At 48.4% G+C, this 21,547-nt stretch overlaps 1 protein-coding gene across 6 annotated transcripts; it reads left to right on the top strand.

The window, feature by feature from the left end:
* The first annotated feature begins 980 nt into the window (after positions 1–980).
* On the top strand, positions 981–21,134 carry L3MBTL2 (L3MBTL histone methyl-lysine binding protein 2). Of its 6 annotated transcripts, none has more exons than XM_040063214.2 (17): positions 981–1,055; positions 2,651–2,879; positions 3,094–3,227; positions 3,920–4,043; positions 4,983–5,062; positions 6,357–6,474; positions 6,804–6,938; positions 7,595–7,683; positions 9,251–9,482; positions 10,202–10,281; positions 10,850–10,954; positions 12,066–12,213; positions 13,054–13,136; positions 14,808–15,042; positions 15,697–15,762; positions 16,682–16,804; positions 17,624–21,066. In XM_040063214.2, exons 1-17 carry the CDS (start codon positions 1,005–1,007, stop codon positions 17,731–17,733), a joined length of 2,142 nt encoding a protein of 713 aa, XP_039919148.1. In that variant the 5' UTR covers positions 981–1,004; the 3' UTR covers positions 17,734–21,066. The 6 variants fall into 6 exon arrangements, with proteins under 6 accessions (XP_039919148.1, XP_039919153.1, XP_039919150.1 ...); XM_040063219.2 differs by having other exon boundaries at positions 2,612–2,879; XM_040063216.2 differs by having other exon boundaries at positions 990–1,055; positions 3,920–4,034; positions 17,624–21,134.
* The last annotated feature ends 413 nt before the right edge of the window (positions 21,135–21,547 follow it).

Below are 21,547 nucleotides of genomic sequence, written 5' to 3'. Positions count from 1 at the left end.
ACCACTGCCCTGGATTCTCAGTGTGTTTCATATGGATACTGACACTCGTTTGTGTTTAGATCAACAGTCTGTAGCCTCATGTTAGAGCCTTTGGATTGTCTGGAAGAGCAATCCATGTGTAAGGTAAGCCTTTGGAATGAACCTTTCCCATGCTGCTTTACTCCCACCTGCAGTTAAGACTGTATAGTTGTGCCTCACACGTTATTTGTTCAGCCACTCACTACAAAGCCTGTACAGACTAGGAATGCACAGTACAGGTTGTTTGTTTGTTTGTTTGTTTGTTTGTTTTTGTCCTACAACATCAACACCGCGACAGTAATAGCAAAATAAAAGGGGTAGGGTGGAAAACAGAACTGCCTCCAGGGACTTAGCTTTACGTAAGCTTCTTGACAGGCTGGCAGAGCTGGGATTGTTCAGCCTGGAGAAGAGAAGGCTCTGGAGAGACCTCACTGCAGCCTTCTACTACCTGGAGGGGGATTATAAAAAGGAGGAAGATGGACTTTGTGCACGAGCATGTCGTGCCAGAACAAGGGGTAGTGGTTTTAGACTGAAAGAGGGTAGATTGAGATTAGATACAGGAAGAAAATCTTTACTATGAGACTGGTGAGGCACTGGCACAGGTCGCCCAGAGAAACTGTTCGTGTCCCATCCCCGGGAGTGTTCAAGGCAAGGTTGGATAGGGCCCCGAGCAACCTGCTCTAGTGAAAAGTGACCCTGCGGGTTCGAACTGGGTGATCTTTAAGGTACCATCCAATCCAAGCCATTCTGGGACGGAGTGGGCTAATCCCGAACTACAAGCAGAAATGGAGCCGGGGAGGCGGCAGCGGCGCCCGGCCTGTTCCCGGTCGGGACTGCCCCGAGGCGTCATGGCCGCGGGAAAAGAACTACAGCTCCCGTCGTGCCCCGCAGGCATCGCGGCGGGAACAAGCTCCCCGCTGATTTGCTGTGTTTTCCGGTTGTCTCGCCAATCAGACGCACAGCTCACGGGGACGGTCTCCACGCGCATGAGGCGGGCCGGTGGTGTCCCGGGAGCGATGGAGCGGGACCGGGGAGAGGTAAGCGGCACGGGACGAGGCGGCACGGGACGAGGCGGCACGGGACGAGGCGGCACGGGACGAGGCGGCACGGGACGAGGCGGCACGGGACGAGGCGGCACGGGACGAGGCGGCACGGGACGAGGCGGCACGGGACGAGGCGGGACGGGACGAGGGCTCCGCTTGGGCCCGGGCTGGGCTGCTCCTGGAAGCGGCGGTGGGTCCGTCTGATCCCGGCGGGATGGGCCGGGAGGCGTCCCCCTCAGCTTCCTGAGGAGGCTCCAGGTGATACTGCCCTTGCTTGGCAGCCCTGGGGACTTGCAATATGTCCGCAAGTTTCACTCACCTGTTTTGAAAGAGTAACGATGCAGTGGTGCTCGCGTCCTATGAGCTGGTGTAAGGTGCACCCACACAGGGACTAGTAGGCAATGAAAATATTTATTTTTTAGAGAAGTTCAGACCTCTCAGACGTCAGGAATGCTGTCTGGGGGCTTGGATCCGCAGGAGGGCAACTTCTTGTTCAGTGAGCAATCTGGGAACCTTGGGTTTGTTTTGTGTGAAAGCCTGGGAGGATGTGGAGAGACAGCAGTGAGTGAAGTCTGATCTTCCTGTCCACGTGCCTATAATGATAGCCGGGAGCCAGGAATCAGAGGGAATTTAGCACTGGAAGGTGATGGACTTGCTGCTGATCTTTTGTTGTTGCCCCCTTAGAGGAACAATGTATCTTCCTGCCTCATGTAGCTGTTTGATTCTGCCTTTCCGTTCCATCGCTTCCTTTGCTGATGCTGGCTTCTTGCTGCTCATTCATGAGTTGCTAACACATTCTCCCAGCTTCTTTTGTGCGTATTTGGAGCCTGGTTCAAGATTCTTCTGGTCTGAGACACACTGTTTTTCTGTGCACATTTTCAGTCTCTGTCTCTCAGCTCTCCTGCTGTAACAGCAAGTACAAAGCGCTAGTGAAGATGTTTAGCTGTGGAGGCATCTGGTTTTAGGCAAAAACCTATAGCAAACGTTCTGCCATCCTGCTGGGTGTTGTTTCTGAACTGAAGTCAGCTGTGGACTGTGCAGTTTCCAGAAGACATGAACTGTCTCCAGGCTGAGCTGGCCCTGCTGACTTCCAGGCTGTGCTGGTCTTGTGAGCTGTGGTGGCAGGAACGTGCAGCTTGTGCTCCGTTCTAGATGTTTGTACTGGCTTTACTGTGACTGTGTCTGCACTGCTCTGCTGTGCAACTGTGCTGGGAGGAACATTGCTTGGAAGGACACAGTCTCATCTGTCCTTCATCAGCATAGCAGTGCTTTGCCCTGCATTTTTGCATGTTTCTCAAGCTGTTTTCTATCTAGCTACAGCCCTGTGGCACTTTTCTCTTGGGAAGCAGAATGCAGCCTGTGGAATCTAGTAAAGGGACCTGGCTGGGGGAAGGAGTTCAGAGTCCTACCTTTGGGGTTGTTATGTGGACTCTTTGCTCACCCTGAGGCCAGTCCCTGGCCCAAGAGGGCCTCCCCCAGCAGCAAAGGCAGGTTTATTGTGCAGTGGGGTGTAAAATATCTATTTTAAAGCAAACTGGCTCTTTTTGTAGTTGGTGTCTGCCTTCTGCCACAAAACTTCACCTTTGAAGCAGGTGCAGGAGGGAGGTGAGGAGGAGGAGGAGGATGATGAATTGGACATCTTTGGGGGCTATGACAGCCTCACGTGCTACAACAGCAGCATGGGCAGTGACAGCAGCTCCTGTCTGGAGGAGTCTAGTGACGATGAGGTGGCAGACCGTGAAGCTGGAGAACTTTCGACCTCTCTGATGCACCAGCCATCCACAGGCCGGCTCACAGAAGACAGTGGCTCTGAGCCAGGTACTGTGTATGCGGCCTGAAACATGTTTAGGGGCCATGAAGGGTGCGTGGCTGCTCCTTGGGAATGCTTTGGGAGCAGCTTTGGATTCAGACTGCATTTTCTGGGCTATGTGGGGGATCTGCTCTGTATAATGATGGTTAGCTGGTCTCAGCTCTGTTCTTGTAGTGCATTGACTCTGCCAAATGCTCACATTTTTGGCCTTCCTTCCGCCAGCTGTGTGTGAAATGTGTGGGATTGTGGGCACCAGGGAGGCTTTCTTCTCCAAGACCAAACGTTTCTGCAGTGTCTCTTGCTCCAGAAGCTACTCCTCGAATTCTAAAAAGGCCAGCATCCTGGCCAGACTGCAGGTGAGTTAAAACCTTTCCATTTGACTCTCAGGCTCCATCATGCTCACAGGCTCTTGTCATGCTGGGGGACTTTAACTACCCCAATACCTGCAAAAAGTAGCATGGCAAGCTGTAGGTAATCCAGGAGACTCCTGGAAGGCATATGGGGGATAATTTCTTAAGTCGGGTAATAAACAGCTGTAGCAGAAGGAATGCAACAGTAGATTTGGTGGTGACCAAATTAATTGAACTGTTTGGGGATGTCAAGACTGGAGTGGCTCCAGCTGCAGTGGTCATGCATTGGTGGAATTTGCAATCTTGAGGCATATAGGTCAGCTAAGGAGTAAAGTCACGCTCCTGAACTTTAGGGAGGCAGAATTCCAGCTCTTCAGGGACATTTTATAGTTTTGTGAGCTTTCCTGGGGATGGAGCAGGATGTGCCTGTGTGCAGGGGTAAGTGGTTGCTCTAGTTAAATATCAGACTGACATTCCCAGCAGCTCATTCTTCCTGCCTGAAGTCCCCAGAGAAGGCATGACAGCTTAAAGGTGGTGCTCCCTAAAAGCTGAGAAAGGACACACTGTTTCTTCTTCCTGTGAGCATTAATAAATATTGTAGTAACCTGAAAATCCTCCCAAGGGAGATGCATACCCAGTTGCAGGGGGTGACATAGTCTCCTGTGCCATTAATATTTCTAATGTTCCTTCTTTTGTAGGGGAAACCACCAACAAAGAAAGCTAAAGTTCTGCACAAGGCATCCTGGTCAGCCAAGATTGGGGCCTTCCTCCATTCGCAGGGCACAGGACAGCTGGCAGATGGGACACTGACAGGTCAGGATGGTGAGTGTAGATGAGGTGGGGGAGATGCAGCTGCTGAAGTCACAGAAATGGGGACATCTTGAGGGCTGTAAGCTCTGCAGTCCTCCTCCTCCTCTTTGGTACATTGCCGTGTATGATGTGTGTAGATCACTCTGATACAGGCTGGCAGAACACAGGGCATGTCTCTTTTCCTTTTCCTGCCCATCCACTCTTGTAGCTTCATCCTCACTCCTCATACCACTTGACCTGGAGTGTAAGCTTTGTCCCAGTCCCACGAGATGCTGACTTCTGCTGGCAAAGGTGACTTAAAGGTGTCCTGCTTCTTCCAGCCATTCACTGCCACACTGCTCATGGGGAGTTATATTTGCCCCAAGTCACTCACTGATCAACTTGAGCAATAACCAATCACTGCAGCTGAAGGAGCAGCAACTTACTGAGTTAGGGAAAAGGCGAGTGCTGGGGCATGGCAACAGTAGGGGGTGATTCCTGAGCAGACTGCTGCTGGAGCAGAGCTGTAGCCTTCAACCAGGAGTGACTGTGGGATTAATCTCTCAAATTAGTATCTCTGATTTTCCCAGCAAGTGCTACTGATATGACCCTGCAGTGTTGCTGCTGAGAGGCAAAGATGTGAAGTGGTTTAACTCTGAAAGGATGCACTCTCCCTGGAGTGCTTTAGCTCTGGGCTGGACTTGACCCCTTTTATTGCCCTTTCTGCTCCCCCTTTTCCAAAGGCACGTGACAGCAAATATTGATTAATAATATATTTTGCCTCTTGTGTGGATTAGTGACCATGCACTCACATAGGGTCTATCTTCCCACCAGAGAAAATGCAGTGGAATGCATTATTCCCGTGTGCTGTGTTCTAGTGCCTGGAGGCCGTAGGCTGTAGTCCTGAGGTAACTGATCTCTGTGCCTGTTCTATGATCTCATCTGATTTTCTGCTCTCATGTCTGCTTGTAGCACTCGTCCTGGGCTTTGACTGGGGAAAGTACTTGCAGGAACACAGCTACAAGGCAGCTCCTGTCAGTTGCTTCAAACACGTGAGTCCTACTTTGCTGTGCATGGCAGGGCACATGGGGTGTGTCATATGCATGGGGCCCCCCTGTGCTCCTGTGACAGGTGGTGAGCAGAGGCCCCCTGGGGGGGTATTGAGGCCTAAGTGATGCGGGGAAAGAAGTTGGGGTTTCTTGCAGCTGATAATGGGAGTCTCACAAAGGGTCCAGGAGTTTGGGGGGGATGGAAGCAGAGAGGGACTTGATAGAAACGCTGCTGGTAGTGTAAGGATTTTTAGCTTTTTATGTTTTTCATATATTTGTAGCTCTGTAGATTGCTAAAGCATGGCTTTAGCTTCTAGTATTTTTCTATTTTTCTTCCCTACATTTAGGAACAATAAGCTAATTTATAAACACATTCAGAAATAGTGTAGTCTTATTCCAAGAAGAGAACCAGCTACGAGGTCATTCTGTTTTCCAGCCAGAATCTGAACCAGACATAACAACAGTGGGACAAAAGAAACCTCTGGACTGCTTCCAGTGGGTCAGAACCCCAGGAATTTTTACCTAACCAACTAATGTTTTAACTGGACAGTATATGATAAATATACTAATTAACTAAGCTTATAAAAGTTGTAGAATTACTATACCACATGTGATTTTTGCAGTATTGTGTACCTGAAAGTTTTCAAGCAAAGGTTTGCTTTTATATTTACTCTAACATTGTTGGGAAGATCTATTCTATTTCCCAGGTGTCAGTAGTGATGGCTCAGTGCTGACTGGGAACAAAATTAGTTCCGACTGGGGATGATAGTCGGAAGCTAATTTTGCAGTTTGTATGGCTGAGTACAGCCCAGGGGATGTGCAGATGGAATTCGGTTTATATGAGCCTGGCAGCAGCTTCCCCTCCAGCATGTCCAATTTTTTGTCCAGTTGTTATATTCCTTTTGAGTTGTGGTCTGATAATACTGACAGCATTTCCTTTTTTTTTTTTTTTGAGGATAAGTCAGGCAGACGTGGCATTTTTACTGTTAGGTATTTTTGTGCCATAGAGGAATGGTAGCAGCTACTTTGGAATAATAGGACATCTGGAAGTGAAACAGTTAACTATAGGGATATGATACTCTGCCTTTTGGGATCCTCAGTGAACATCCCAGTGAGATGTTTGGGACAGTTCAACTGTATTTCAAGATGTTGGCAGATCTAGGAGGGGTAAGGTGTGCAAGCTTGTGTCTAAGGTGAAAGTGTAGCTGCCTAAGACATGTCTCTGAAAGCTAGAAAGGCCTTAATCCTGCTCTGATTTCCACATTCCTCTCCCAGCATGGCTGCCTCAATCTTTCAGGTGCCGCTCTTCGATCAGTGGGATGATGTGGTGAAAGGTATGAAGGTGGAAGTGCTGAACAGCGATGCTGTGCTCCCCAGCCGTGTGTACTGGATTGCATCCGTCATCCAGATTGTAGGTAAGTCTCCAAAGTAATCTTTGACAGCTGGGCACAGCTAAGCTCTGAGCGAAGATTTAGGGAGCTGGCGGTAGCTGGTCAAGCAAAATGGCAGCTCTTTGGAGCTCTACAACTGCTGAGAGATTTTGGAACAGGAAATACCATGGTGCAGGGGTGAGAGGAAACCATCACGTGGTTCCTCTTCTACTTGCTGGGCAATTTGCAGGAATAGTTGCTGGAGAAGCTCTGGTAACCTATGCAGAGCTCTGAAGGCCATGCTGTGGATACTAAGCCTGTGGTGTCAAATTCTTGGTCTCTAATGCCTTTGGTTGTCTGCTCTGTCCTGGCAGGATACAGGGCCCTTCTGCGATACGAGGGCTTTGAGAGCGATGCTGGTCATGACTTCTGGTGCAATTTGGGCACAGTGGATATTCACCCCATTGGCTGGTGTGCTGTCAACAGCAAAATCCTGGTACCACCACAAAGTGAGTGTGGGGCAAGAGGGGTCAGCATATGCCTGGGCATGGAGAAACTCTGGTTTATGCCTAGCACCAGGGGACAAGTATTCCCACTGCATGTAGGACTACAGCTCCGTTTGATCTTTGAGTTACGAGCAGCAGTTTGAGTTTGGGAAGCTGGAGACTGCTTGGATTTCTCCCTCTGCATCTCCCTATCACTAACCTGGGGATGCTGCATGCAGAGCTGACATCAGACTTGTTGGGGCTGATGCAGGTGGTTTTTCTTCCTTCTAACCCACATGGTGGCTGGACTTGAATTTAGGGAGACCTATATTCATCTCTGGTAAGTGCAGTGGCTCCAGTCTCTGCACAACTAGCAGTTCAGAGAGGAATGCCAGTTTAGTGGAATTCTGGCAAGCTGAGGTTTTCTTGGTATGGCTCATGTGCTTTTACTCTATTACCGCTTCCTCATCTAGGTCACTGGAGTGGAATGTCTGCTTGGCCCAGTTCATTCTGTAATGGTGATCCCTTCAGCCAGATGTGGGGGCAAGCTGGCCAAACAGAGTACAGAATCTGAGTGTGAAGAAGGCCTTTTAGGGCTAATGGGCTGTCAGAGAGATGAAAGGTGTGGTGCTGTAATTATTTTGGTCATAAAGACGGACTTTTTCCCTTCCCATATGTAGCTATCCATGCCAAGTACACTGACTGGAGAAATTACCTCATGAAAAAACTGGTAGGAGCTAGGACCATCCCAGTGGATTTCCACATGAAGGTAAATATGGGAGCCTGTCATTTTGCATGGGGGAAAGGAAGCTGAAGTCAAGATATGTGCTCAACATGTCACTTCTGGTTCTGATCTGTGCAACTTTTGTGTGCCTTGAAACCTGGGCAGGGGCAGAGAGGGCTTCCACATGCTCCTAAGATAGCTGTCATGATGCTGTGGTTAATGGATGGCACAGCTTCCATGCCCTCTTAGCACAACAGTTTCTGCTTTGGGTCGCAGGCAGACTTTAAAAGCTGTTCTCACATTGTCTGCTGGGAAATCCTGGGGATGAGGTTTGGCATTTGCTGAAGGGAGAGGCCAGTGAAGTTCCAACCTAGCCTTTCCCTGCCCTGTTTCAGTGCCAGGGAATAGCTCTGAGAGTCAAAAAACTTTGCTTTCAGTGTTGGTAGCAAAGCAGCCCGCAGGGAGTGAGAAGGGTACAGGCTTCCTTTAAGTGCCATGGCCTTGGCATCTTTATAGCTCTCATGATTATTTTTGTGTAGCGTGCACTGAGATTAGACCTTGTTAGAGGGAAGAGGGTTTTCTGTGGCTAGGAGCTTTGGAAATGGCAGATAAGGAAGACAGTCCCAGAGACAGCAGACAGGAAGGCAGGTGATAGATTTTTCTGTGTGGAAGGTAAGAGGTGACACTGAGCCAAAGATCTGGAGGTAGTTAGTGCTTTCCATGTTACTTATCAGAAAGTAAAGAGGGTGCTTGTTCCTGGCCCCCAGCTTGTAGCTGGCAGGGAAGTGGTGGAGGAAAATAGATGCTGCTTTTGTCTCTCACCCCTCAGCATCTCCACTCTCACCTAATAAACAGAAGGTGGAATGGAAAGACCTTAGCTTGAAAGTTCTTCTGGATTCAGGTGTAGGCTGGTTTGGCTGTCTATTTTGTGTTTCCTAGTTGCTGCACAGCATCTTGGGATCACAGTTCTGAAATGTCTGGGGTTCTTATAAACACCATTGGGCATTTGTGGATGAGTAGGACAAGGCTGTATGATCAAACCAAAGGTTTCAAAAAGTCAGAAAGCAGCCAGTGACTCCACATATCTGTGCCTTTGGGTCAATCTGCAGAGTAACTGGCTTAGGATGTGGAGTTGGCAGATAAATCATGTAGTTCAATCTCTGATCAGAGTAAGAAGATGAAAATAAGAACCTGACATATTTTGAATTCAACTGAAAATCCTGTTGCTCTTTCAGAAGTTACACCTCTAACTAATTGCAGCCTCAAAACCCTTGTGATCTCTTTCGTGACTGAGAAGGGCACACACAATTCATTACTCAGTTAGTTGTGAACAGAAGTTCTTACTGGGAACATTCACACAAGATGGTTGTTGGGCATGGCAGGGCTGGGATGGGGCGGCTCTTACAAGGCCACATGAGAAAAGGGAGACCCAGGGGGTGTGTGCCCAACCACAGTCATGTCTGGGGCTGCCAGCTACCTGCATGCATCCCTTCCTAGTCAGCTTTGGGCAGTGCCAGGGTGCATGTCCGTGGGGAAAGCTGTGGGGAAAGCTGTTCTCTGAAGTGTCTGGAGAACTGTTGTTGGTCTCACCTCCTCTGTCGGTTGTTGCCAGATGGCGGAGAGCATGAAGTACCCGTTCCGGCAGGGCATGCGGGTTGAGGTGGTGGATAAGAACCATGTGTCCCAGACACGCATGGCAGTGGTGGACACAGTGATTGGAGGCAGACTGAGACTCCTCTATGAGGACGGTGACAGTGATGATGACTTCTGGTGCCACATGTGGAGTCCCCTCATCCATCCTGTGGGCTGGTCGCGGAGAGTGGGCCATGACATAAAGAAGGCAGGTAAGGATCAAGCCATTGCAGCCTTCTTCATATTTGCTGGGAACTGTCTGTACCCTGCTGTTGACACCAGTCTTGACATGCTGGGAGTGAGGCAGTTGCCTCAAGACCTAGCAGGTGAAGTCTCCTTAGTTTTGTGTTTGCTGGATTTTATTTGGATAGATAAAAACCCTGTGATCATAGGTCATAATGGGGAACTGTAGGGTTTCTTACCTGAAGCAGGCAGTCTGTCCCCTTAGCGTGTGAGAATGCAGGCTTTGCAACATGACAGATGTTTATAGTCTTTTTGAGCAAATTCATGCTTGCTTTTGTAACACTGGATGCCACCAGATTGTGTTTTTTTCTGGACTTCACCACGAGGAATTGTTGATCGGCTTACTCTGGCAAAGTAAAAGACAAAGAAAAAAGCAAGACTTGAGTTCTGTTGATCCTTTTGGTTGTGTCTCCATTCCGTGCTGCCTCTCCCTGGTGGTTACAGCTGCATGTAGAGGTGTTATCAGTAGTGCTCAGGAAGCTGAGCCATCTGCTTTTGAGCAAGCCCTTCATCACAGCCCATTTTATGAGAAGTGTAGAGGGACTGACCTGTTCTTTTTATTAAATGGTCTCATATTAAGGGGGTTTATAGCAGCTAAGCTCTCACAGGAAAATGAATAACCAGTCTGTTTTCTTACTGCAGTTGCTGCAGGTTTTTTACCTCTCTGTGTTTCTTCCGTTCCTCACAGAAGAAAAACGTAATGACATGGCAAACCATCCCACCTTCCGGAAGATTTACTGTGATGCTGTCCCCTATCTGTTTAAGAAGGTACAACAAATCTTCCTTGTGGATGTCGCAAAGAGGGAAGCAGTGATAGCACTTCTTTGCTTGGGCATACATGCTGCTGTGTGCGTTATTGAGGGTGGTCTTTCTTATAGCTAAGGGCAGTAAAGTCTTTGGGGTGTCAATGCTGTTGTTAAGCAGGGGCAGGTCAAACTAGAAAGCTGAAAGGTTTAAAGGACAGTGACAGATTGAGGGACTCAATTGAAGGGCAAGCAAGAAAGCTTTGAGTTGGAGAGGGAAGAGGATTGCATGGGAGAGGCCAGTTCTGACAAGGAACTGGATCATGCTGGTAAAGGACTGAGACGAGGAGGACCCTTGCTATGTTGTGGAGCAGCAGTTGGGCTATCTGACCGGAGCTGTGGCAAGAGATTGCTGACACAAACATAGTGTTGGTTTGGCTGCCTCTTTGTATTTCTTGTAATATTTTTTCTTTCTCCTCCCAATTTGAGCCAAGTGAAGAAGTTCTAATCCTATTTGCACTTGCTGTGCTTGATGTCAGGATGGGACTGTCCCATACCCCTGGCAGCACATGGTATACCAGAGTCTCCCTTAGGTACGAGCTGTCTATTCTGAAGGTGGATGGTTTGAGCGAGGCATGAAACTAGAAGCCATTGATCCCCTGAATCTGGGCAACATCTGTGTGGCCACTGTTTGCAAGGTAAGTTCAGTGGGCCTAAGAGGGTCTGCTGTGTTTGCTTGAGATAATGCAGTTTCTCCTCAGGTCTTTTCAAATAAGAAGACCAGGTAGGATTTTGCATGGGGGGGGCAGAGAGGGCTGTCAAGATAGGTGGACAGCTGTTGTGTGAAGGGAACTGGGGGGTTACTGAAGTCTGACAAGCTGTTGTCCATGTGTACTTAAATGGACAGCATGAAGATGAGTGTGCTTGGTCTGCAAGCTAGTGTTCAGTTTGCGTGACTGGCAACCACCCTCTTTCCACCTTTGGGCATGCAGTAGGGAAGATTTGTTCTCCAGTTCTAAGAGTGCGTAGAGACGCCTCTGTGGAAAGAAGGGAAGAGTTGTGAGGTGACCTCCATGTGGACAATGGCATGAAGAAGCTGAGGATAGACCTGTCTGTTTCAGTCTCTCTTGATGAAGTGGTTGTAAGCTCTACTCTTGTGCTAGTGTTGAGAAATAAATTCCTTGCCCAAGTATCCTCAGTGAAGTGTGTTGAATGTTGAAAGTGTAGCATCCATATGGGCATTTCCTGCTTCCTCAAGAACCCAAGCTGAGTACTTTCACACTTGAAGTTTGGCAGTGGGATGCTAGGAGAGCTATTTGTGTCTGTAAAATGTTCTTCAGCCACTGCTTGGAAATGGAAGCATTTGGGACAGGCATGCCTATTGCCTTTGGTAGGTGCCAATTGCCAGTGAGTGACAGGACAAGTCTGGTTGCGATACAAAGTAGCAAATCCAAGGGTGGTGCTCCTTCCCTTCTACCCAGTAACAAATTTATGATCTGGCTGGTGTAAAAGGTTTTTGGGCTGCCAATAAAGTGTTTCTGGGGGAGAACAGAGCTCCTGACCATTTTAAGGCTTTTCACGTGGTCCTTTCACAAGGCTCTTCATGTTGGTCCCAGTCCTGCAGAAATTGCTGCTTTGGGGATTAGCTTGTGTTGACTAACTTGAGAAGCTTGGGGCATATAACATTGCATTTTACTGTCTAGTGGCACTTGTGATTGATATATGGGGACTCTTGAGAGAATCTTTTGCAAGGAGGAGAGGCTCTAGAGCAAGTAGAGCTCTACACTCATGCCTTCACACCCATCTCAGGTTCTCTTGGATGGGTATCTCATGATCAGCATTGATGGAGCAACGTCTGATGATGGCTCTGACTGGTTCTGCTATCATGCCTCCTCACATGCCATCTTCCCTGCCAACTTCTGTAAGAGGAACAGCATTGAACTGACCCCTCCAAAAGGTGAGATTTGGTCTCTGCCCTATGGTACAAACCTGCATGCAGAATCTGATGGGTGGTGTGTTTCTGAGAGGAGACAGGTTCAGATGAATCAAAACAACATCCCAAGCTGCTTGTTTTTCAGGGAGACAGGGCTAGTTCAGAGATCCAGGCTGTTTGAGCTCTGCCCATATACCAGCTCTTGGTTAGCTCCTGGCAGATCAGAGGGAGAGGTGTATGATCCCCAAACTGAACAGAATAAAAGCTTGTAAAGGACAAGGAGGGTGGGAATGGATAAGTAGAGCTATTGCTGCAGGAGTCAGTACTTAAGTGTTCAGAGTAATCTCTAGTCTTTTCTCTATTAATAGATCTGGCATGAATATTTCTTCAAACTCCTAAGAGATGATGAACCTAGGAGTGGCTACTTCATATAGCCATACCCAAAAAGGCCTGCTCTGAATTTCTGTGTTGCAGCATTTTTGTGCAGTGTCATTCCATCTTCCTTTAATGTTTCTGCTGCAGGGAGAAAGAAAGATTGGTCTTAGTGGTATATTTTGAACGTACTACTTCCTATTTGCTGCTAGTCCTCTCCTTTCTCTGTGGTCTGGGTCTGTGGCTAACACAGATGTTCAGATCTGTAATTTGCCCTTTTCTGTATTTGCCTGCTGGAGGAGGGTGCTGGACTCCCATGGAATCCATGCACTAGGTTCGTGTCCCAGATCAGGCTGTGTGCTGGAATGTGCTGGTCCATTGACCTGCTCTGCAACCAGTTGCTATGCCTCCTTCCTGCCTACTCTGCCTTTTGTCCTAGCTGGTCTACCCAGTGACTGCCTTTTTACCTCTTAGTGTTTCTTTGTTCTGCAGGGCATGATGCAAAGACATTCAGCTGGGAACGTTACCTGGAAGAGACCAAATCAAGACCTGCCCCATCACGGCTCTTCAACACAGTGAGTACTGCCAGGAAGAAATTATATGTAGGGATGCCTGGAGTAAGCAAAGAGGAGTGCAAGAGCTCTGGCTGTCACAAGATCACTGAGATGGAAGTGACTTCTTGTCCAACACCCTTGCTGCAGCAGGGTCACCTGTAGCAGGTTGCTCAGTACCATGTCCAGATGAATGGAGACTCCACAACCATGTGGGCAACCTGTGCCAGTGCTCATTGGTACTCATGGTAGAACATGTCTCCTGATGTTCATAGGGAAATTCCTGTGTTTTGGTTTGTGCCTGTTAACTCCGGTCCAGGCACTGGACACCACTGAGAGGAATCTGGCTCCATCTTTGCACCTTCATTTTAGGCATTTATACACATAAATAAGGTACTCCTGAGCCTTTTCTTCTCCAGGATGAACAGTCACAACTCTCTCACATAAAAGATGTTCCGGTTCCATCTTCATCTTCCTGGCCCTTTGCTGGACTCACTCCAATATGTCCACATCTCTCTTGTACCAGGCAAAAATTCAGGTGTGGCCTCATCAGTATTGAGCGGAGGGGAATGATCACTTCCATTGATCTGCTGAGAACATTAGTCTTCTTAATCCCAAGGGCACATCCCTGACCCATGTTCAACTTCAGGTACACTGGGACTCCCAGGCCCTTTTCTGCCACACTGTTTTCCAGTCAGTCTGCCCCCAGCTTGTGCTGGGGTTCTTCCTCCACAGGTACGGGATCCCAGTATTTCTCCAGCTTATCAAGGTGCCTCTGGAGGGCAGCACAACTATCTAGTATATTCTGTCTTTCCTAGCAGTTTTCTACTGCAAAGCAAACTTGCTTGGTTTGACATGACACTCTGACATACGTGTCATCTGGATAATTGATGAAGATGTTGAATAGGATTGGATCCAGTTTTGACCCTTGGGGCACACTGCTAATTACTAGCCTCCAACTAGACTTTGTGCCACTAATAACCATCCTCTGGGCCCAGTCACTCAGCCAGTTTTCAATCTATCTTGCTGTCTCTGCACCCAGCCTGTACAGTTCAATCATCTTCTCTAAGAGGTTCTTATGGCAGACAGTGTCAAAAGCCTTTCTGAAGTCAGGATAGACAATACGCAGTATATGCAATATATGCAGTTTCTACTGGGCTGCAGTCCTTAAGGAGAGCTCAAAGGCCGAGAAGTACAGGCGCTCCAAGTTGGGACGTCAGTGTCCTGCCTTTGTGGGTCCCTCTGAGAGTCATCTGTGGCTCTCTAGTGTTTATGTGAGCTCCAGGCTCCTGGTGGGTTCTGCATTGCTCATTGCCTGTGGATGTGGGGCTGGCATGTTGGGTGGAGGGTGGGAGCTGCATCACAAAAACTACAAGCTACATCAACAAAACTGCTGCAGCATCTGGGCCTATGCTGGTCTTTCTGATTTTCCAGGGGTATGCTAGGTAATTGTTTGATTGTGTGTTCCTGAACTGCTGCTCCCCCCACATCATGATCTTGCTTCTTGAGCTAAGACTGATTAAGGACACAGCTGGCCTTGGCTCTGTTTTTGGATCTATGGGCTTGTTGTCTGTCTGCTTGCTTTAGGCTGGAGGCTAGTCTGCGTGAGAGTGGTGTTGGTCAGATATGGATTTGGACTGAGTGCAATGGCCTTGGCTTTTCTTTATTCATGTTTTCCTTTTTTTATGCATGCAGGACTGTCCAAACCATGGCTTCAAGGCAGGTATGAAGGTAGAGGCAGTGGACCTGATGGAACCCCGGCTCATCTGTGTGGCCACAGTGAAGCGTGTAGTCCAACGTCTCCTTAGCATCCATTTTGATGGCTGGGACAACGAGTATGACCAGTGGGTGGACTGCGAGTCTCCAGACATTTATCCTGTGGGGTGGTGTGAGCTGACAGGCTACCAGCTTCAACCACCAGTGGTTCCAGGTGAGTGAAGATTTTACTGTGGTTTGTAGTGCTAAAGATTTCCTTCCTCCTTGCCACATTCTAGCAGCTGGCAGAGGGAGAAGCCTGATGGGGAGAAAACAGCCTGAGTTTTGAGGTTGGCTCTGTTCCCCCACACCAACAATTAATTGCTCCTGAGGAAGTTGGGTAGAGTTCCAGGTGGTCCTGTCCCTGCACAGCTCCTTTTATTAAGCATATCTATAACCTTAGCCAGATAGCATCAGGAGCTTGCCCCATGCTCTCTTTTCTCATCAACTCTCTGACTCTGTCTGTAAAAGGTAAGAGCATCCTCTCAAGAGTTCATTCCTTCCCTTGTTGCAGGGAGGCCACTGCCTCACCTTTGCAGATGCTTTCCTTCTTGTCCCAAACTACGAATCTTGTTTCTTTACTGCCCCTACCAAGTCTGTACTGGGCCTCTCTCCCCTGTGCTGCCCCAGCCTGCTGCCCTGGGCCCTCACCTGGAAGCACAGACAGCAACTGCACTAGAGTGCCTTGCTTTCCTCTCAGCTGGTTGTCTTGGGAAGAGGGCTTTGGCTTGGGGGGACGGGTATATCTGTTTCTCGCTTTTGTCACTTCATCCCAGTTACCTACTGGTTATGGGACTTGGCTTTCGTTTCCCTCTCGTCTCTATGACAGAGCCCACAACTCCAGTGAAGGCCAAGGAGGTGCCCAAGAAGAAGAAGAAACCCTATGGAAAGAAGAGTGAGTGATGTTTGATTAGTGCCCTCCCGCTCGCTCGCAGGCTGGGCTCAGTTAGAGGAACCCTGTCCATGTCCCATCAGTGCAGGAGAGAGAGGCCTTGTCATACTGTGGATGCCCTCAGTTGGCTCTGGGTTTGCCAACACAGCTCGATCCTTCTTACCTGTCCTGTTACCTAAAGAGCAGAGAGCTGTTTGTGGGAAGGATCTGTTTTGCAGTCTGTTTTCTGTTGGCTGAGGTATATATTGCAGTTGCTTCCAGGTGTGAGGTTGTGCTGCTTTCCCATCTGTGTTCAAGGTTGGAGGGAGATGTTTGTTGCACCTAGAGGGTAGCTGGAGAGCAACCCTGCTTTGTGCTGAGGAAAAGAAGGCCTTAAAATGGCTGAAGACAACAGCAGAAACCATTTTTTTCATCTTGTCGTTGTTGTAGTAGTTGTGGCAAATCATGTAGACAGACAAGAAATTCCTTCCTGGGGGATGGAGGGGAAAGGACATCTAAAGAATATAAAGATTTTCAGCATAAATAAGAAGGTCAGCTAAAAACCAGAACATTACGGTTACAATGTCTGCGCCTTGCAGCAAATATGCTGATTGCGTAGGACTAGACCCAGACAGGTAAGCAAAGCTGATTCCACACTGATTCCAAGAGGACCTGCTTCTTGGAAGCTAAACACATGCTGAAGTGCCTTGCCTTTAACGAAGGAGAAAATGAAGGAGTGTATTTTGAGATGATGACTGTAGAGTTTTTCTCCAGTAGGCCATTTCTGTTGCGTAACCATTTGGCAGCTAATGACCGTGTAGCTTTCTGTTCAGTTGTGCTGGTCCCTGGCCTGTGGTTTCTCACAGGACCAGGGTTGCTGATTTCCCAGAGGAAGAAAACCACACTTTTGCTCATACTCTGTTACTCTGTTTCCTTTGTTAAGGGAAAAAGTTACCTGCCAAAACCCGCAGTGTCAAGCAGACTGTCAAGAAGACTTCTGCCACGAATTCAAAACGAGAAGCAAAAGCTGCCAGCCAGGCTTTGCCAGAGCCAGCACCTGACGAGAGTAAGGCAATGGGTTACTCCACCCTGCCATATCCACCTCTCCCCCATACACCCTCTTGGCCACTATGTCATGGGTGCCCCCAGGCAGGAAAAGGCAGCAGCATATCAAAGGTCCTTCCCTACTCCTCCACAGACATTCCAGAGAGTAGAAGAAAGCATTTGCTTGCTTTCCCTGGAAAGGTTTGCCCCCCAAGAAGGTTTGGTGGGACCAGTACTGCTCAATATCTCAATGTTGCTAATGCCTGCTGTGGGCCTGGCTGCCCTTATGAGCAGTCTGGTTGTGCGAGGTCAGGAAAGAGAGACAAAGTGGATATGTCAGAGGTGGCTGTCACATCCCAATCCCCATAAGGGCTGCTGCAGGATGTGAACACAGCCTTTCATGCTGTGGTGAACAGAAGAGCAGCTAGCTCACCTGCCAACCCAAGTGGGTAGGGAGAAGGAGGGTGGATGAAGTGCCTTGTGCACATGGGAATTGAAGAGTCATGAAGGTCCCTCCTCCCCTGTGTGAACCCAGGCAGACTGAAAATGGACCACACCAGCTTCTCCTCCCTCAGGAGTTGTTCTTGGCGGCCAGCAGCTGAATGCTGCCAGGGTTTAATCCCATCCTGATTGCTGCTGTGACCGTGGATAGATTTGCGGTGTCATGACCGCAGGGCTGCCTGTGATGAGGGACCCTCAGGAAGTGGACTGGCCCCAGGGCCTGGGGCATTTTGAGTACCTGCATGGACAGAGCTGGTTTGGAGGTGCTGCAGGTAATGCAAGTCAATGTGAGTTGATTTTTCTTACTTATTTTTCCCTCTCTCTGTCTGTCTCTTGGTAGTCATTGCTGTGCGGGTAAAAGAAGAAACCATTGACCCTTCAGATGCAGAATTTGGAAAGACAGAGCTTCCTGTTCCCATCAGCAGCTTAAAGCAGGAGGACACAGACTGATCTGGAGCATTTCCCAGCTGCCTGCAGCAGCTTCACCTTGCGGCTCTTTAGGGAAAATCATGGTAAAGGAAAACAGGACCAAAAGGGCCTTCCTTTTTTAAAGGAGACAACCCTGCAGCATCATTAACTCTGCTTTCCTGATGTGCAAGAAAATTTCCCCCAGACTTAAGCCCTGGGAAACAGCAGAAAGACTGCAGGCTTGCTGAGGATCTTGACCAGGATGGCTGCTGTGGCTGTGCATGCCTGATTTTGAAGGCACCCTTTGGAGCAGGCGCTCAAAACAGGGAGAGGCTGCCAGAGAACAAAAGGCCAGTTTGGGTTCTTGGTTGTGGCTGAAGGTGACAAGCCGCTATCCAGCATGATGAGTGCAGGACATATCAGGAAAGGAGCTGCCCCTGTGGGACTTTGGTGCTGTGCTCTCTGGTCTAACTGCTGTGAACCCCAAGAAAGTCAGGACAGGAAGAGTGGAAAGAGGTGAAGTAACCAAAAGAAATGATGATGCCTACTGAAGAAGTGAGAACTTTTTCATAGAATCGTAGAATGGTTTGGGTTGGAAGAGGACCTTAAAGATCTCAAGATCCTCATTTAGTTTCAATACCCCTGCTGTGGGCAGGGACACCTTCCACTAGACCAAGTTGCCCAGAGCCCCATCCAACCTTGAATACTTCCATGGATGAGGCATCCACAACTTCCCTTGGCAACCTGTTCCAGTGCCTCACCACCCTCAGAGTAAAGAATTTTTCCTAATACATAATCTAAAACCACTGTGTTTCACTGTCTTTCAGTTTGAACCTCTTCCTCCTTGTGCTGTCACTATATGCTCTTGTAAATGGTATTGTTCCTGTATGTTCCCTTCAGGTGTCAGGAGACTGGAGTTAGGTTACCTTGAAGCCTTCTCTTTTCTAGACTGAATAATCCCAATTCTGTCAACATTTCCTCATAGGAGAGGAATTGCTCCATCCCTTTAATCATTTTGCTGGCCTCTGGTCTTTCTCCAACAGGTCTGTGTCTTTTTTTTGCAGAGGACCGCAGAGCTGGGGATGCAGCACTGCAAGTGGGGTCTCACCAGAGCAGTGGGGAAGAATCCCCTGCCTCTCCCTGCTGGCCATGATGCTTTCAATGCTTTCACTTGTCTCTTGAGGCTTGATTGGCTTTCTGGGGTGTGAGTGCACATGGTTAGGTCATGTGCAGCCTCTCATCCACCTCTATTCCCAAGCCCTCGGCAGGACTGCTATTGATTCCTTCATCCCCCAGCTTGTGTTGATGCTGGGGGTTGCCCCAACCCAGGTGCAGCACTTTGCATTTGGTCTTGTTAAACCTCCTGAGATTCCTATGTGGCCACTTTTGAGTATGTTCAAATCCCTGTGGCTGGCATCCCATCCTTCAGGTGAGTCAAGAGCACCGCTCAGCTTGGTGTTTTCTGCAAACTTGCTGAGGGTGCACTTGATCCCTTCATCTGCGTCATTAATGAAGACATTAAATAACACTGGTCCCAGTAGAGCCTCCTGAGGGACACCACTGGTCACTGATACCCACTGGGACTCTGAGCTGTTGACCACTACCCTTTGAAGGCAACCATCCAACCAGTTCTTAATCCACCAAACAGTCCCCCCATGGAATCCATCACTCCAGTTTGGAGGGAATAGTTGTGGGGGACTGTGTCAAAAACTGTGTAGAAGTCCACCTGGCTCAAGAAGCTATCCTCCATGCATTGCAGGAGTCTCCTGGATTGCCTGCAGCTTGCCTTGGTGCTTTCCAGTAGATGTCAAGGCGGCTGAAGTCCCCCAACAGGACTGGAATGTGTGAGCACAATGCCTCCTGTTACTGGGGCAAGAAGGCTTTGTCAATAGGCTCCTCTTGGTCAGGCAGTTGTAGCAGACCTCACCCGCGAGGTTCCTTTTGTTGCCTCAGTGTCTGATTTTCACCCACAGTCTTTCAACCTGCTCCAGGCTGTTCCTCTTCACACTAAATACATCTCTTGATGTAGAGACCAACACCTCCACCTCTCCCTCTTTTCTGTCTCTTCTGAACAATTCATAGCAATTGATCGTCACACTCCAGTCACACAGTTTATCCCACCAAGTTTCAGTAATGGCAACAAGGTCGTAACTTCAGCATGGTGTCTTCCAGCCCTTCCTTTGGTTTGTTGTCCATGCTTGCATACTTTGGTGTAAAGGCACTATCATGGGTCGGCAGAGTTTTGTTTTCTGGTTATAGAGAAGTGTGAGATGTCTTTCCCTGTCAGGACCATGGAGTAGTTTTGGGGGGGAGGACAGGGACCTATCAGAAAGCTAGCCAAGATATTGGCAGCTAATTTGACCAATAAGGATGTCAATGCGACTTTGGAAAGGACATTTAAAACCTATCTGCAGCAGATCGGTCTCTCACTTCGGAATGAGCCATGAGGTAACATTGTAGGTGGGGAGGCCTGGGTCGGGCCCTGCTGCTCCTCTGGGTGGCCGGGCCGGGCCTCTGGAAGCTGCTGCCCTCTTGGGAGCGGCCTGGGTTGAGCCCTTTTACGGCTCTGTGGTAGATCCGAGCTGAACTGCCCTGGGTGAGACCGAGGGGTGGAAAAAAGGACATCTACCAGCTTCCTCCACCAGCACAGCTTTGCGTTTTCTTCAGCTCCTGCAGCCCAGGGCTTGCACACGGCCATTGCAGGCCCGGGCGGATTTAACCCTTTCCTAGCAACATGGAGCTTTTAAAGCACAACTCTTCCTTGAGAGAAAGGAAACAGAGGGTATGTAGAACAGACACTGCATGAAATCAGTGGATTAGAAGTGAAAGAACTAATAAGATTGAAATAAGATTGAAGAAGTGGACATTTTTAACCAGACTTTTCTAAGGTAAATGATGGAGAAATGGACTGTTCTTTGTAGCATCTTAGTGTTGTTGGAGAGAATGCTAATTCTGATCAAAATTAAGGACTGATGTGATTGAGATTTAATTGAGAACTTTAAAGACCCCACACCTGTGTTAAAAGGAGGTCTCAACCTTTGAGACAAAGATGATTTTAGACTAGAAGAAGAAGTCGTAAATAGTACCCCAGATACACTGAAAAGCTTTGCTGATAGAACATCACAGTCTGCAAAAACTCTGGGCGGCAGCAGATGTGTGCCATTGGGAGCACTGGACTATTTTGTCTTGTGGCAAACGTCTTCATGAAAAACCTCAGAGAGACTCTTCTCCTAAAGTGATGAGTGATTATGTCTAAATAGTGAAACTGACTGAAAATCACAAGTTCTGTCTTTCTATGTTGTTTAATAAGAAAGTTAATAGTTTGTTAGGGGAGAGAAGAGTGTTTTAAAGTGTCATTCTGTTTTAGTTTAAGTTTTCTTTTTATCAACTTTTTTTTCATTCTTTCAGTATGTGTTAATAAAACTATTTTTGTTCATTTTTAAGCTTAAGCCTGTTTTGCTTTTTTCCTTCATATCTCTCCCTCCCACAGAAAAAGAATAAATACTAAGACCTCTACATTAACTGATGTTTCTGCCCGATTTCATTAAATTAAGACCATTACAGGCGCCTTGGCTAGGCTGTTGGCTATGTCATCTTCCTAGAGGAACATCCCTTGAGTCCTTTGAGATATTTCCCAACTGGTATCCCTGTTGGCTTCTGTTACCTCAGGAGCCCCTGGCTCACCTCTGTAAGACTCCCAGGTGTGCTCTCCTGTGCCTGCTACCTCTTCCAGTTGCCTGCAGGGTGACTCGCCAGCACCCTGTCCCTCTAACGTTTTCCTATCACCCCACCGCTTGCCAGGGAAGAACCTCAAGTTGTCCCCCTCACATCTGGTTTAATTAAGCAATTGGATTAC

This window comes from Hirundo rustica, chromosome 4, assembly GCF_015227805.2.
Source record: "Hirundo rustica isolate bHirRus1 chromosome 4, bHirRus1.pri.v3, whole genome shotgun sequence".
Lineage (NCBI taxonomy): Eukaryota > Metazoa > Chordata > Aves > Passeriformes > Hirundinidae > Hirundo > Hirundo rustica.
The sequence above is the reverse complement of the archived record's forward strand: the minus strand, read 5'-3'. Positions and strand labels throughout refer to the sequence as shown.